General features: G+C 36.6%; 1 protein-coding gene across 5 annotated transcripts in view; it reads right to left on the bottom strand.

Annotated features, from left to right (window-relative positions):
- Positions 1-14,907, bottom strand: part of LOC106070090 (myosin-7-like) — a 48,237-nt gene that overhangs the window by 13,068 nt on the left and 20,262 nt on the right. For 4 of the 5 annotated variants that reach the window (XM_056036159.1, XM_056036160.1, XM_056036161.1 and 1 more), the window contains 3 exons: positions 13,422-13,605; positions 2,180-2,243; positions 1,399-1,474 (listed from right to left, as the gene is read on the bottom strand). In XM_056036159.1, the coding sequence (XP_055892134.1) occupies positions 1,399-1,474; positions 2,180-2,243; positions 13,422-13,605 (324 nt within the window). Of the gene's footprint in view, positions 1-1,398; positions 1,475-2,179; positions 2,244-6,599; positions 7,182-13,421; positions 13,606-14,907 lie in introns of those variants that run through there. The other variant, XM_056036163.1, reaches the window with a different exon arrangement.

The raw sequence follows: 14,907 nt of genomic DNA, 5'->3' as shown, positions 1-14,907 counted from the left end.
GCATTAATGAGTTTGAAACTTTTTGGGTATAACTTATAGGTTACAGAGGTTTCTTCAAAAAATAAGATAGTTACGTCCTACGCATTTCATGTGTCAATCTAATCATGCATGTTGATTTGTTACTTATAATATGCTAAGGCATTGGACTCAGGCAACCCATTCCATTAAAAGATTAGAGAATACAGTGCGGTTATAGAGGCATTTACTTAACGTGAAACACTCTTGCTTCGTTCTATTACATTTTCAAACATGCGAATTGTATATGAATATATCATGACCCATTATTTAAAACTATATATCCCCTTTCATTAAATATCAGATGTAACAGTGACTATAAATTATTATAGTTATAAGAATTTCCGTCATTAATAACTGCATTTTTTAAAGGAAACCTCAGAATTTGCGCTATACAATTTTAGCTTTGTCATCATAGGAATCCTTTGGCCTTAGGCCTCTTTTTTGGGGACAACCTGCCTCTTTTGTTTTTTTTTTTATTATTATTATAAGTTCTCACATTTTACAAATATCAATGATTGCATACTTACAATACGTTTACCATAATTTTTAATAGTGAGAAAACATGAATTCGATGTAGATTATTATTAGATTTCATTAAATAATATATAAGTGTATAAAGTGTGCTATTTTTAGGTTTGTGTTATTAAAAAGAAACAAAAAGAAACACTTTTCTTTACAAATCGCAAAAAGTAGAACTCTCAACCCATATTAAGTTGTGAATAAGTTGGGAGGTTTGCAATTTCGTGGCTTGTGTGTATTAAATTTAATATCTATTAAGTATAGTTAAAGAGCTAAATGTCACCTTTATTTTTTAATTATTTTTTTTGCTGCGTTATATCAATGTTTTCTAACTTAACCTCTCTCATCCCTCTTTCTTGTTAACTGTCAATGTAACCATCAAAAGACAGGGAATGGAAGGAGCAAAAACAAATGGGAGTGCCACCAAACGTCCGTGCCGACCAGCAAAATGATTAGGCCAAACAAAGCCTCAAAGACTTCAAAGCAGTGTTGAAATCCATGCCGCTCGTGCATAGGAAAGAGTGCGAAAGATAATACAGTGTATAGTGTACATTTTTTTATATTATTGATGAATTTCAAACAAATTAATTATAATTTATAAAAAAATACTAAAAACATGTTCGGGTATCTGTGTCTTGCTGCTGTCCCTTTTTTTTTTAATTGTCTGCATTGAAAAAAAGCTAATTCTTTGGTCGTGACAAGACCGGCCCATTCGGCGCAGGCCCACCGGGCATTTGCCCGTTTGCCCATATAGCCAGTCCGCCCCTGGTGACTCTTTATACTGGTTTCATACTGCATGAGTGAGCCAAGCATTGAGTTATTCACTCAATCGTTTAGTAAAAAGTTTAACTCTCTACTCACTGTAAGCTCCGAACATTTCTTCTCGTATTTTTCTTTTTCTTTCTCCAGTTGTCTCTCTTTCATCTTCAGATCTATTCTGTTCAAAAAAAAAAAAAAAAGTGAAATACTAGTCTCCCTTGTTGTTGTTTAGTTGTTTACTTTTGAAAGTGTGGAATTGAGGCCACATTTTGACCTAACAGTTTACAAATCAATTTCCCAGCTATTGAACATGAATGCTTGTAACAAAAACCTCACCTGTAGTTTACTCATAATAATACATAATTAATGGTGCATTCTGGGCATATACAAATGATTGAAGGGACTTCGTGGAGGTGGTTAGGCGCTTGGCTTCCTAATTTGAGGTCCTGGGTTCCAATCTCGGCGAAGACTGGGATTTTGAAATTTGTGATTTTGAGGGCGTCCCTGAGTTTACCCAGCTCTAATGGATACCTGAATTCAGTTGAGAAAGTAAAGGCGGTTGGTCGTTGTGCTGTCCACATGGCACCCTGCTCGTTAGCCGTTTACCAAAGAAACAGATGACCTTAACATCATCTGCCTCATAGATCGCAAGATTGTGAAGGGGGAACTGAAGGGTAACGTAAAGTAAAACTTGAAGTCTGGGGCCCACCATTCCCACAAGGCCGGAGTAGCTCGATAGGGATGGCGTTGGTGAATAAACATTTCCAGCGTCTGTTGCCTCATTCACTACTCACTAAATTGTGTATACATATATAATGTTATAGAGTGGGGCAACACAAAACCCAAGTATCCGACACGAGGCTTTCATCCCATGTTTACTTACTGACATGATTCTAGATTTCTTTTTGTAACCTCCAGACTTATCTCTGCTTTCTCCACCTCTGAAGCTAGAACGATACAAAAAGAGATGTATTTAGATATGCAGCGTAGGAGAGATGTGGTTTGTAGTTCGTTTTTTTAAACATAGATTTTTAAATTAGAGGAAGGAGATCTTCAACACAGAGAAATAAAATGTGATCATTTCAGACAATTATTAGCGGCCCCCGAAAGGGGAAAAGACGCTATTAGTTTTGTGTGTCCGTCTGACCGTCTGTCCGTCTGTCCGTCCGTCCCGTTTACATCTCGTAAACTAGAAAAGATATTGAAAATCCGACATCACAATATTTTAGACAATTCAAAGTTCTGATGCAACGGCTACTTTTTTTTTCCTGAAAGCGAAAAATCTAATTTTTAAAATCAGTTATGCAAGCAGTTTTTTAAAGAGAAAAAGCTAATTAGTATGCATTATAAGTTAAACCTAACTTAAGACGAATAGTAATCTTATAAACTTTATTTTTTTAAATTTTTTTTTTTCGGATTTTTTTTTTTTTTTTTTTTTTTTTTTTTTTTTTGAGGATTCGAATAAGAGATTGAGCCTTTTCAAGACAATTAAATTATTTATAAGACTTCAGTTAGGCCTGGAGAGGCGCGTTAGTTGAGTGGTAAAGCAATTGTCTTCAGAACCGAGGGTCCCGGGTTCGAATCCTGGTGAAGACTGGGATATTCAACTTCGGAATCCTTGGGCGCCTCTGAGTCTACCCAGCTCTAATGGGTACCTGACATTAGTTGGGGAAAAGTAAAGGCGGTTGGTCGTTGTGCTGGCTACATGACACCCTCGTTAACCGTAGGCTACAAAAACAGATGAACTTTACATCATCTGCCCTATAGACCACAAGGTCTGAATAGGGGAACTAGTTAGGCCAGGTTCACATCTAACTTTGCATTCACTTGCACCTATCCTTTGATCTGCTGCACCGTTGGGGCACTACACAAGATCTGTTAACATTCTTTCTCCATTCTTATCTCTCATTTGTCTCTGATATAATTTCATTTGGATGTTCTTTCTGAAAATATTGAAGCCTGCCTGGGAGGACCACTTCGCGGGCCGATTTTAAGTTTGTGTTTCCACACAAACTGTCTTTGTAACCTTGTTATTTCTTGACTTTTTGAAAACGAATCCTTATGCTAATTATTCAGTTTTGTGTGAATGTATGTAGTTTTTGATGTAATTTTGAGAAGGATTGTCACGACACGAGCGGTGTATTAAAGCAGGCTGGCCTGTGCGGTGTTTAAAAGAGCAGACCGGCCTATGACACAAGATAAGTTACTCATATTTATAAGTCAGAGATTTTTTTTCCTTTTATATCTATTTATCACTGATATTGAAAGTACTTACACATTAGTAAATGTAAAAAAAAAAAAAACATCGTTTATAAAAGTAGATTTCGAGCTTTGTTCAAATTTTATTTGAACTTTTTCTAACACATCTTCAAGGTCTAGTTATAACACATCTACAAGGTCTGGTTGTAACACATCTACAAGGTATGGCTGTAACACATCTACAAGTTTTGGTTGTAACACATTTATAAGGTCTGGATGTAACACATCTACAAGGTCTGGCTGTAACACATGTACAAGGTCTGGATGTAACACATCTACAAGGTCTGGTTGTAACACTTCTACAAGGTCGGCTCTATCAGATATCTGGAGCTATATCACATGACAGTCCACAACAAAAATGTTATAATAATTTCTTTAGTGCGAGCGGGCCTCCAGGTTACTATAGCATGCTGGGTGCCCTATAGTTTCCAAGCTACTATAGCATGCTAGGTGCTTTATTGTTTCAAAGCTACTATAGAATGCTGGGTGCCCTATTGTTTCCAAGCTACTGTAGAATGCTGGGTGCCCTATTGTTTCAAAGCTACAACAGCATGCTGAGTGCCCTATTGTTTCAAAGCTACAACAGCATGCTGAGTGCCCTATTGTTTCAAAGCTACTATAGAATGCTAAGTGTCCTTTTGTTTCAAAGCTACTATAGAATGCTAGTTGCCTTATTGTTTCAAAGCTACTATAGAATGCTGGGTTCCCTATTGTTTCAAAGCTACTACGACAGTGATCTACTGTTTCCAAGTTACTATTATTACCTGCAATTCAAACTATCTAAATAAAGATCTACCTGCAGCTCAAACTATCTTGATCATTATAAAATCAACAAGTTTGCTATAAAACCAAATCAACACCTCAATGTGAAGTTCTTATTTACAACCGGGTCTCTTAAAAGTTGTGAATGTTTATTTATAACAATACAGTTAGATAGACTGAAGTCAGTTATTGTTAGGTGAGATTTCATGGATGTCGTAAAGAAATGTTTGGTTCTGGTTTGTTCCATTGTCTGTAATGCAAATGATCAACTTTTTCAAAAGTAAAACATAAGCAATAACGTAACAGTGAGTGGGTGAAGACTAGTCGCTGATGTGATAGAATCAAGAAAGAAATTAAACCTGCAATGTACTTGTTGCCGGAAAACTGGAAATCAAAGCATTCTACAGAATTTACGCCAGACAATGTAGAAAATGACATTTTTATCTAAGAAAATATTTATGTATTTAAAAAAAAGTGTTTTCTAATACATATTTTGTTTTTTATGCATTTTATAATTCCCACTTTTTCTTCGTCTTTACTTCTAGTAAATTATAATCTATTATGGGTATGTAAAACAGCAGCACATAGGGAACACCTACACATCAGTAGGAGGACAAAAGTAAAATAAAGACAAACAAAAAACGATATTTTTCTACCAATAGTAATCAGTAAAAAAAAAAAAAGCCTCTCACTTGAGAATCTACTTGTATCTTTTATTTTTCTGGATACGACTTAGTATTGATAAGATAAAACGGACAGCAGTTGTTTAAATCAGAAAACATATTATTACTTTTTAAAACTCAGTTCTTTCTTCTAGCATAGCTCACACAGTTGAATGACTAATCAAGATTTAGTTATTGGAGAATTTGGAGACATGTCTTTTTTTTTTTAGCATTCTGTCTTTTATAAAATGAGCATCGACTCTATGACCGTCGTAGATAATGTCGAACATTTAATGGATGAAAATGATTGAACTAGATGCCTAGATTTAATTCATTTCTTTTCTACAATCATCCCGACAAAAGGTTTCATCAGCTTACAGATCAAGATCTAGTCACGTGTTTCTTTCTTAAGAGTCATATCAATCTTGATCGCATTTCAATTTAAGTTTTCCATCATGCAACACAATATAAAACATCTTCAATCATACAACACTATATAAAACACCTTCTGTAATAACAATCTACAGATAAACAAAATAAAGTTGTACAGAGCATGTGCACTTAGACAATTTATTTTTTATTTTCCTTTTTTTTATGTGACTCGTGTTTAGAACCAGGCAAATAGTATTTGAAAGGAAGTTCCTCCTTTTAAAAGACGACAAACCTGTTCAGATTACTTGCCAAAAGAAGTGACTCCAACAAACTGATGCCATTGTTTAGTCAGCTGACATCGTTCATGTTTCTTCAGAGTCCAAGATTTTCAGATCATAGCTCACAATCTCCCAAAGGACGACGTAGGATGGCAGTGAGCAGGGTTTGACCCCGGGACCATCGGGACGCTAATCCAGAGCACATACCACACGATTAAACTAGAGCATCGTATTTGAGTAAATGGAAGCCCTTGACATACGTTTTGTGGAGACAGATACTCTCTTGAAGTTTCGATTTAAATGCATAATAATAATTCATATAAAAACATGTCCTACTTTGTGAAGGATTAAATAGAGCACTTGTAAATGTTAATCTTTTTTCCATTATTTTATCATATTTCATAAATATATTTTGTTACAAAATGATTTTTTTTTTACGTCGAGGTCCCCTTTAAGGTTGAGGCTTTGAGCAGCGGCACTGTCTTGGTGTATTTCCTGACTTGTCCCAATATTTTATTTAAAACAGTAGTAGTAAGTATAGTTCGTTGACCCATGTCAGAAATCTTCGTCAGTGTGTCGAGAGGCAGGGCCTTCATTTCTGCCGGGTCGGGGGCAGTCCATATTAGTTGGTCAACAGACTGGTCAGTAGGCTCAAGTTGTCTAATAGCTTGGTTCAAATTATTATATTTGGTATCAAATAAGATGTGTTCAAAGAATCTAGTTCAGAGAGTTTAGAGTGACGACTTTGTCCAGGCAAGGCTATTTTACAGACCGTGTGTGTAGGGTCGTATATTTAAAGGTCTAATGCAGTGATGCCATGCCCTAAATTCTAGAGCCCAGTGAGGGCATATACATTTCCTGTCCTGTAGGCAAATATTGAAAGGGCTGGATGTAGCCCGCAGGCCTTAGTTTGGACATCACAGGCACAATGTACATGATATTAATGATAAATATAATCTTTATTCCTTACCTCTGGAGTAATTTAATCGGGACGACATTTACATGTGCGCTTCAACTTTTCAAGATTCAAACTGGAACCCAGTAGTTGAACATGTCGAGATTCACAGCACAAACCATTTGACTTAATCCTCCATCTGATTTAAAGTCACACAAGATATTTCTAGCATTTCACTTTTGAGATTTCACTTTCACCATTTAGCAGAAACTCGAATGAAAGGTTTATGATCAGAAATGAAGGATAGTTCAAAATGTTCCATTCAATCCGCAATCATTGCACCCGTTTTGTTCAACCTATGACAAATAGTTCGATGTATACAAACAGAGCCAAAGCTAACCAATAAAAGTGGGTGTGCACTTTCAAGTCTGACAACTCTCTAACCTCAAAGTGCTATTTATTCGGTCCTTTTTTTTTTTCTTATGTGCAGGCAGACAAAACGGAACTCAAAGACCGTCAAAATACAGTCAGCAGTTAGGGCCCTTCGTAATTTTCAATTTCATTTTTTATGGTGCGGCAAAAGGTAATGACAAGTGAAATGAGAACAAGGGTAGGTAAGTAAACACAGACACCCACCTCACACACACTACCACACAGAGTTGTTTTCTCTTGTTACCTATCCATAAATTTCCCTATTAATTCGCACTTCAAGCCAACAATGAAAAATGAACTTACAAGAAAGGGCTGTCAGCCAGCATGCATTCAAAAACATTCAATATTAAATATTTGACCTTCTTACCTCCCTTTTATATTTTTCTTTGGCCCGAGTTATCGATTTCTTTTTATAAAGAACTTTTGAGGTATAGAGAAAGGGAAGTCACAATAAGGGAACAGAGGAGATCAAGAAAAGTCAACAGATATGTTTGGTTCAGATTTAAAGAACCACAAACTGGTGGCAGAAGAAAATAAAAAAGAGGCTTATCTGAGTATGGATTCATTCGATTGTAGATAGTTTGTGCTTTGGATTTAAGAGTTAATTATTTTATAATAAACACGGGGCCTCATTACAAACCCACTTCAAAATTCCAGGCTTTACCTGATTACACACTCACAAATATTGATTTTGTTTTTCATAATGTGTGTGTAAAACCGTGTCATTATCTACCGAGCAGTGTCGTTAGAAAGTCTGTACTGGTAATCAGCATTCAAGTTGGCTAGTTAGACTGTTTTAAAAAAAGCATTCTTTTGTCAGAGATAAAAACTTACAAGTAAATTGAGCGTCCTGCTCTAATTCAGCTGACCTCTCGCCCCAAACGAAAAAAACAACAACACAAAATCCAATTTATTTTGTAGCTATTAAATCAAGTGGGACTTACGTTGAGCAGATAATGGCTTTTTATACAGCAGTTTCAAACCCAAGGGCGATAGCGGAACAAATCTATCTACGGTTAGGTCTCTGTGGGGCTACGGAAATCACATATAGACTTAGACCTACATAGATTTACTTTTTATTTTATAGGTAATTAATAAATGAAAGAGATAAAAAAAATTAGCAACAAATCTTTGACGTTGTATGCTATTCGACATTTTTCTTCTAATAACGCTCCTACATTCATGTCGACAAACATTCCTACCATAAGAGACCGTATTGAAAATATATCCAAAACAATCTGACTACATTCCAACAGAGCTCAAGGAAATAGCGAACACTTTTCTACAAATTTATTATCAGTGGATCAGAGTTTACACGGATGGCTCATCCCATAAAGCCACCACAAATGGAGGAGCTGGAAGACTCATCGAATGGCCCGATGGAGAAAAACTAGAAAAATCCATTGCAACAGGATAGCCCTCTGACAGCCACAGAGCAGAAAGGGAAGCACTAGAACTAGCAGCTACCACGCTAATAAATCATCCAAATACCCCACACAGTCAGATTGTCTTTCTAACCGATGCGAAAACAAATCCTCCAAAGCTTGGAAAACTCTGATTCCTCCAATATATAAAACGACTCAGGACAGCAGTTATACAGCTCAACAACAGCAAAAAAATGTTTTTCTATGGATACCAGCACATATTAAACTTGCCAGGTGTGAGAGAACAAACACACAAGTAAACATTGCACTCTGTATGAAGAAACTTGTAGTGTATAGAATAAATGGTTGTTGGGTGCACTAGCGGTGGGAGACTCATCAAGGTGACTTGGTTGTTGGGTGCACTAGCGGTGGGAGACTCATCAAGGTGACTTGGTTGTTGGGTGCACTAGCGGTGGGAGACTCATCAAGGTGACTTGGTTGTTGGGTGCACTAGCGGTGGGAGACTCATCAAGGTGACTTGGTTGTTGGGTGCACTAGAGGTGGGAGACTCATCAAGGTGACTTGGTTGTTGGGTGCAGTAGCGGTGGGAGACTCATCAAGGTGACTTGGTTGTTGGGTGCACTAGAGGTGGGAGACTCATCAAGGTGACTTGGTTGTTGGGTGCACTAGCGGCGGGAGACTCATCAAGGTGACTTGGTTGTTGGGTGCACTAGCGGCGGGAGACTCATCAAGGTGACTTGGTTGTTGGGTGCAGTAGCGGTGGGACACTCATCAAGGTGACTTGGTTGTTGGGTGCACTAGCGGTGGGAGACTCATCAAGGTGACTTGGTTGTTGAAAGTGTCTCAACTTTCTCCGTCGCAGGATGATAGATGCGGATTGTATGGGTAGATCTACGTAGACTGTATTATTCAGAAGGGAAAGGCGTGTTCAGAGCGTAGCCGTAGTGCTGTTGTTTTTTTCTAGCGAATGTCTTCTATTTTCTATACATTACATGTTATGTTTCTTTCTAATGTTTAGGTCGAATCTTCTGTTTTAGTCACTTCACAGTATTATATGCTAAAGAAAAAGCCCATCTATCTCCTTGGATACATTTACATGTTTTTCTTTGTAATAAAAAAAATCCTCTTTTATTATAAATAAAGTTTCATATGTTTAAATGTTTAAATATAGTCTTTAAATTCTTATACATTTCAAATTCATTTACTTTAATGTACATTTTACTAATTTTTATTTTTTACAATTTTATTTCACATTTTCTATCCTACATTTTATAATTCTTCTGTATATATGATCTTCTTGAATTCTATTTAGGATTTTATTGTTAAAAGTAGCTTTTAAATACATGTTCCATATAAGTATCCTATACTCTGCTAAGAGAATCAAGTTCATATCTTTAAGGTTTTTTACTTTTTGCTTTGGGTATTTTATTTAAAACTATTGCTAGACCTATGTTGACCTTGGCCAGACTGTTGGCATTTAAAATGTTCGACAGAGTTTCTCTCACAATGTTGAAAAGTTTGGACAATTCCCAAACAAATGTTTCTCTATAAGATAAGATAAGATAAGATAAGATAAGATGGTTTACATGCGAATTTTTGGCCTGCACTATCTTTACCCTTCTTCTTTATTGGGGTCATTTCGTAAATCAGCCTGTAGGCCACCTCCCGTGCTTTCGGAGTTATGTTTTTATTGTGCAATTGCCTTTAACCCTTAAAACGTGTGTGGTAGTTTAGCCTCTAAACATCAGAATTGTGAATGCACTCAGAAGTAAAACAGGTCAGCACTTTAAGTGCTGTGTAAATGGTTTTAGTTATGTGACGCATTGATGACATTGGTACATTAATGTGTTAAATTGCTAATTAATAACTTGGTCGATTTTGCTATCTTTTCATTATAATAGTTACTGCATCTTAACTAGTGAATATATTCCTTAATATTAAAGAATGCAATAACAATGTAACAAAAACAAAACAAACAATTTATCTAATAGAGCTTATGCACGTTTTGTTGCTGTTGTTTTTTACAAAATCGACATTATTATTATTATTATTTTAAAAAATATAACAAGTTAAAATTTAATTAATAAAACGTCTCACCGACAATTTAAAAGTTACCCCCCCCCCCCTTTAAAAGATTTAATTTAAGATCAATAAGATTTACATCGATTGGGCATTTTGCTTATTTGATACCAGGAAAATAATTTAAGAGCAAAAAATATACATTTTTCTAATGCATGTTAGCTGTGGGGGCCAGGACGCAAAGAGCCCTTTAGCGCCATGGCTGCTACGCCACTGTCTCTCTAATTTAAGAATGTTAAAACGTATTTTAAAAGAGAAACTAGTGAGTCGAGGAGAGCAGCGACTTCCAACTTTACGAATTATAAGAAGATTTACGACGCTAGTTGGCCTGACTTCATTCAAGCAGTTAGTCCAGTTGGAGATTTTCTCTATAAACCAAACAATGTCAATGACGCTCTATTAAACGACATAGTCTCCAACTAAATAAACAAAAAGAATTGAGCTAGAATTTAACAATAGCGCAATGCATGTCAGTTTACCTTCGAAGAGTTATTTAGGAGATTCAAGTGTTACAGGATGTCTTGGGATACTGTTCCTATCCAAAAATAGTGTACGCATATAAAATTAAATACCGCGGATATTTTAATTTCTCAGAAAGTATCCCTTTCGAAAGTCAAGAACACGCTATAGTTCTTTATTAATTTTCGTTAAAAAATATATTTTTTTAAAGTTGCATTTATTTTACATCGTAATTACAACTCTATCACTTAGAAAGAACTATAATCTTGCAACTGGTTCAAAGTTGAGCACTTCGCGTTTTCCTATTCAGATCCGATCGGGTGTGATTTATTTACGAGATACATTATGTTAGTTGGTCTCTTCCGGCTACTTGTTTTTATTGATGCCAAGGTGAACTGTTAAACAATGACAGCCTCGTAGAATCGACAGGTCATAAGATGCTGTCTTTACCGAAACAGAACGGTATTTGAAACCAAAAATGTCATGTTGAGAGCTTGCATGGTATTTGGTATCATATAGATGCCGGGAAGGCTTCCAAACTATTGAGTCACAAGTCCTAGTTAATGTGAACTGATCTGGATTGCGAAGCTCAAGGTGACAAGGAAATCTACGATCGCAGGGTCACCGTCTAGCGCGGGGTCTGGGGCGGTATTCCCACTTGCCACCTTCTAGGGCCGATACTGCCCATACTAAATTTGGGCTAAACGAATAATTTTCTTTTAATGGGAGAAAAGATGAAATTTCAGTTAATTATTTCTTACTTTTCTAATATGACATGTTTATATATATATATATATATAATATGTGTGTGTGTGTGTGTGTTATTTAGTTCATTTGTATTGAAGCTTGAAGACGGCAGGGGCCACCACATATATCCTGCTTAGTGACTCCACTTACTAAGATCCGGCATTCCGTTTCACAGAAACCAAAATCGTGTATATATATATATATATATATATATATATATATATATATATATATATATAAATGAAAAAATGGTATTGTATAACATTGTCCTAGTACAGTCTACCTACACGGTATAATTACAGGAGAATATCACTTTTTTGGAGGGTCACATAACAATGAAGCCCTGTCATCTACCATTCACATTTACAAACAATAGAGAAAAAAAAAAAGGACTACAGGTTGGTTATACATGTCAGTGAGAAGGGTTGAAACAATTATTAGCTTGACGTAGCTCAGTTGTGTGGGGTGACACCACAAGCCTGGCCCGGCCTAATACAACAGAAGAGTGTCTTAAACACTTTTAAGTTAATTAGAGGTGGCATTTCTTGACGTGTAGTTCAGGTGCACAGTCAATGGCTACACGGCCCTTTATCTAGAACAGATTGGCCATCAGCTAATTGACACTTCTGCTTTTACGAAGATTACCTGGGCACTAGAGGGCGAGTTCAATACAATGGCAGGTCTTTTGGTTTCAGTTTTGTGTATTATTCAAACTCTCATAAGTCAAACGTGTGGTATCGTCTTCAGTTTTCAATGTCTGGGACAGCAACATATTATATCAAACAAATGTTTACACTAACGACCAATACACAATATGTATGATAACATTTAGATATAATGTATTTAGGTCACCAAAGCATGAATAGTGATAAAGTATCTTGTTGGTGGCATTTGTAGTCGCCAGTGTATTATGACGTGTGGCGCTTGCCCCATTTCCTTGTCACATGGCAATATACATGTATCCAGGTTTAAATCAAAACGTTTTTGATTGGCTGAGAATTATATAAGAAAAAAAGGAAGACTGGGGTTTTCAACGAATGACTTTGTTGTCAACGAATGACTTTGTACTGTCAACGAATGACTTTGTACTGTCAACGAATGACTTTGTGGTCAACGAATGACTTTGTACTGTCAACGAATGACTTTGTGTTGTCAACGAATGACTTTGTGTTGTCAACGAATGACTTTGTGTTGTCAACGAATGACTTTGTGTTGCCAACGAATGACTTTGTGTTGTCAACGAATGACTTTGTGTTGTCAACGAATGACTTTGTGTTGTCAAACGAATGACTTTGTGTTGCCAACGAATGACTTTGTGTTGCCAACGAATGACTTTGTGTTGTCAACGAATGACTTTGTGTTGCCAACGAATGACTTTGTACTGTCAAAGAATGACTTTGTGGTGTCAAAGAATGACTTTGTGTTGTCAACGAATGACTTTGTGTTGTCAACGAATGACTTTGTACTGTCAAAGAATGACTTTGTACTGTCAACGAATGACTTTGTACTGTCAAAGAATGACTTTGTACTGTCAAAGAATGACTTTGTACTGTCAAAGAATGACTTTGTACTGTCAACGAATGACTTTGTGTTGTCAACGAATGACTTTGTACTGTCAACGAATGACTTTGTGCTGTCAACGAATGACTTTCTTCAGCTGAACCTCTTCAGCTCTGAGTGACCCCTTGGAGCTAATCAAAGCGCTAGGGTTTAACTCCGCTCATATAAACAATACATTCCTTTATTTACATTTGCATTAACGTGATGGAAATGTTTGTGTGCAATGACCTCTGACCTTTTATTTCTAAGTTCCTCATCCGGTCCTCCATGTGTGAAATGTTGCGCTCCAGTTTCTCAATACAGTCCGCCATTGCCTTGTTCTCTTCACGCAGCTTGTCCGCCATTTCTTGCGTCCGCGCCAATTTGAAATGAGTGTCGGCCTCATCTCTAGTAAAACTGTCCAGTCTCTGCTGGAGCTTCTGAAAGACATGAAAATGTCTTTTAATATCTTCATGTCAAGTGGTCAAATAAAAATAAAGCGCTTGGCTTCCGAACTAGGGGGCCCAAGGTTTGAATCTCGGTGAATACTGGGATTTTTAGTTTCATGATTCCAAGGACACCTCTAAGTCTACACAACTCTACAAAGTACCTGACATTAGTTGTCGATTGTAAAGGCGGTTGGTTGTTATGCTGGTCACATGACACCCTCGTAAACCGTTGGCCATTGAAAACGATGAACTTTACATCAACTGCCCTATAGATCGCAAGGTCTAAAAGAGATACTTTAATTGTTTTTGAATCAAATAATAGAAAATCTGAAACTACTTTTCCCTTCAGAGTTTTAATTTATTCTCACGAGTGTTTTAAAGCTACGCAAGGTCTAAAGATTTTAAAGCTACGCAAGGTCTAAAGATTTTAAAGCTACACAAGGTCTAAAGATTTTAAAGCTACGCAAGGTCTAAAGATTTTAAAGCTACGCTAGGTCTACAGATTTTAAAGCTACGCTAGGTCTACAGATTTTAAAGCTACGCAAGGTCTACAGATTTTAAAGCTACGCTAGGTCTACAGATTTTAAAGCTACGCTAGGTCTACAGATTTTAAAGCTACGCAAGGTCTAAAGATTTTAAAGCTACGCAAGGTCTAAAGATTTTAAAGCTACGCAAGGTCTAAAGATTTTAAAGCTACGCAAGGTCTAAAGATTTTAAAGCTACGCAAGGTCTAAAGATTTTAAAGCTACGCAAGGTCTAAAGATTTTAAAGCTACGCAAGGTCTACAGATTTTAAAGCTACGCAAGGTCTACAGATTTTAAAGCTACGCTAGGTCTACAGATTTTAAAGCTACGCAAGGTCTACAGATTTTAAAGCTACGCAAGGTCTACAGATTTTAAAGCTACGCAAGGTCTACAGATTTTAAAGCTACGCAAGGTCTAAAGATTTTAAAGCTACGCAAGGTCTACAGATTTTAAAGCTACGCTAGGTCTACAGATTTTAAAGCTACGCAAGGTCTACAGATTTTAAAGCTACGCTAGGTCTACAGATTTTAAAGCTACGCAAGGTCTAAAGATTTTAAAGCTACGCAAGGTCTACAGATTTTAAAGCTACGCAAGGTCTAAAGATTTTAAAGCTACGCAAGGTCTACAGATTTTAAAGCTACGCAAGGTCTACAGATTTTAAAGCTACGCAAGGTCTACAGATTTTAAAGCTACGCTAGGTCTACAGATTTTAAAGCTACGCTAGGTCTACAGATTTTAAAGCTACGCAAGGTCTAAAGATTTTAAAGCT

This window comes from Biomphalaria glabrata, chromosome 7 (assembly GCF_947242115.1).
Source record: "Biomphalaria glabrata chromosome 7, xgBioGlab47.1, whole genome shotgun sequence".
Taxonomy (NCBI): Eukaryota; Metazoa; Mollusca; class Gastropoda; family Planorbidae; genus Biomphalaria; species Biomphalaria glabrata.
The sequence above is the reverse complement of the archived record's forward strand: the minus strand, read 5'-3'. Positions and strand labels throughout refer to the sequence as shown.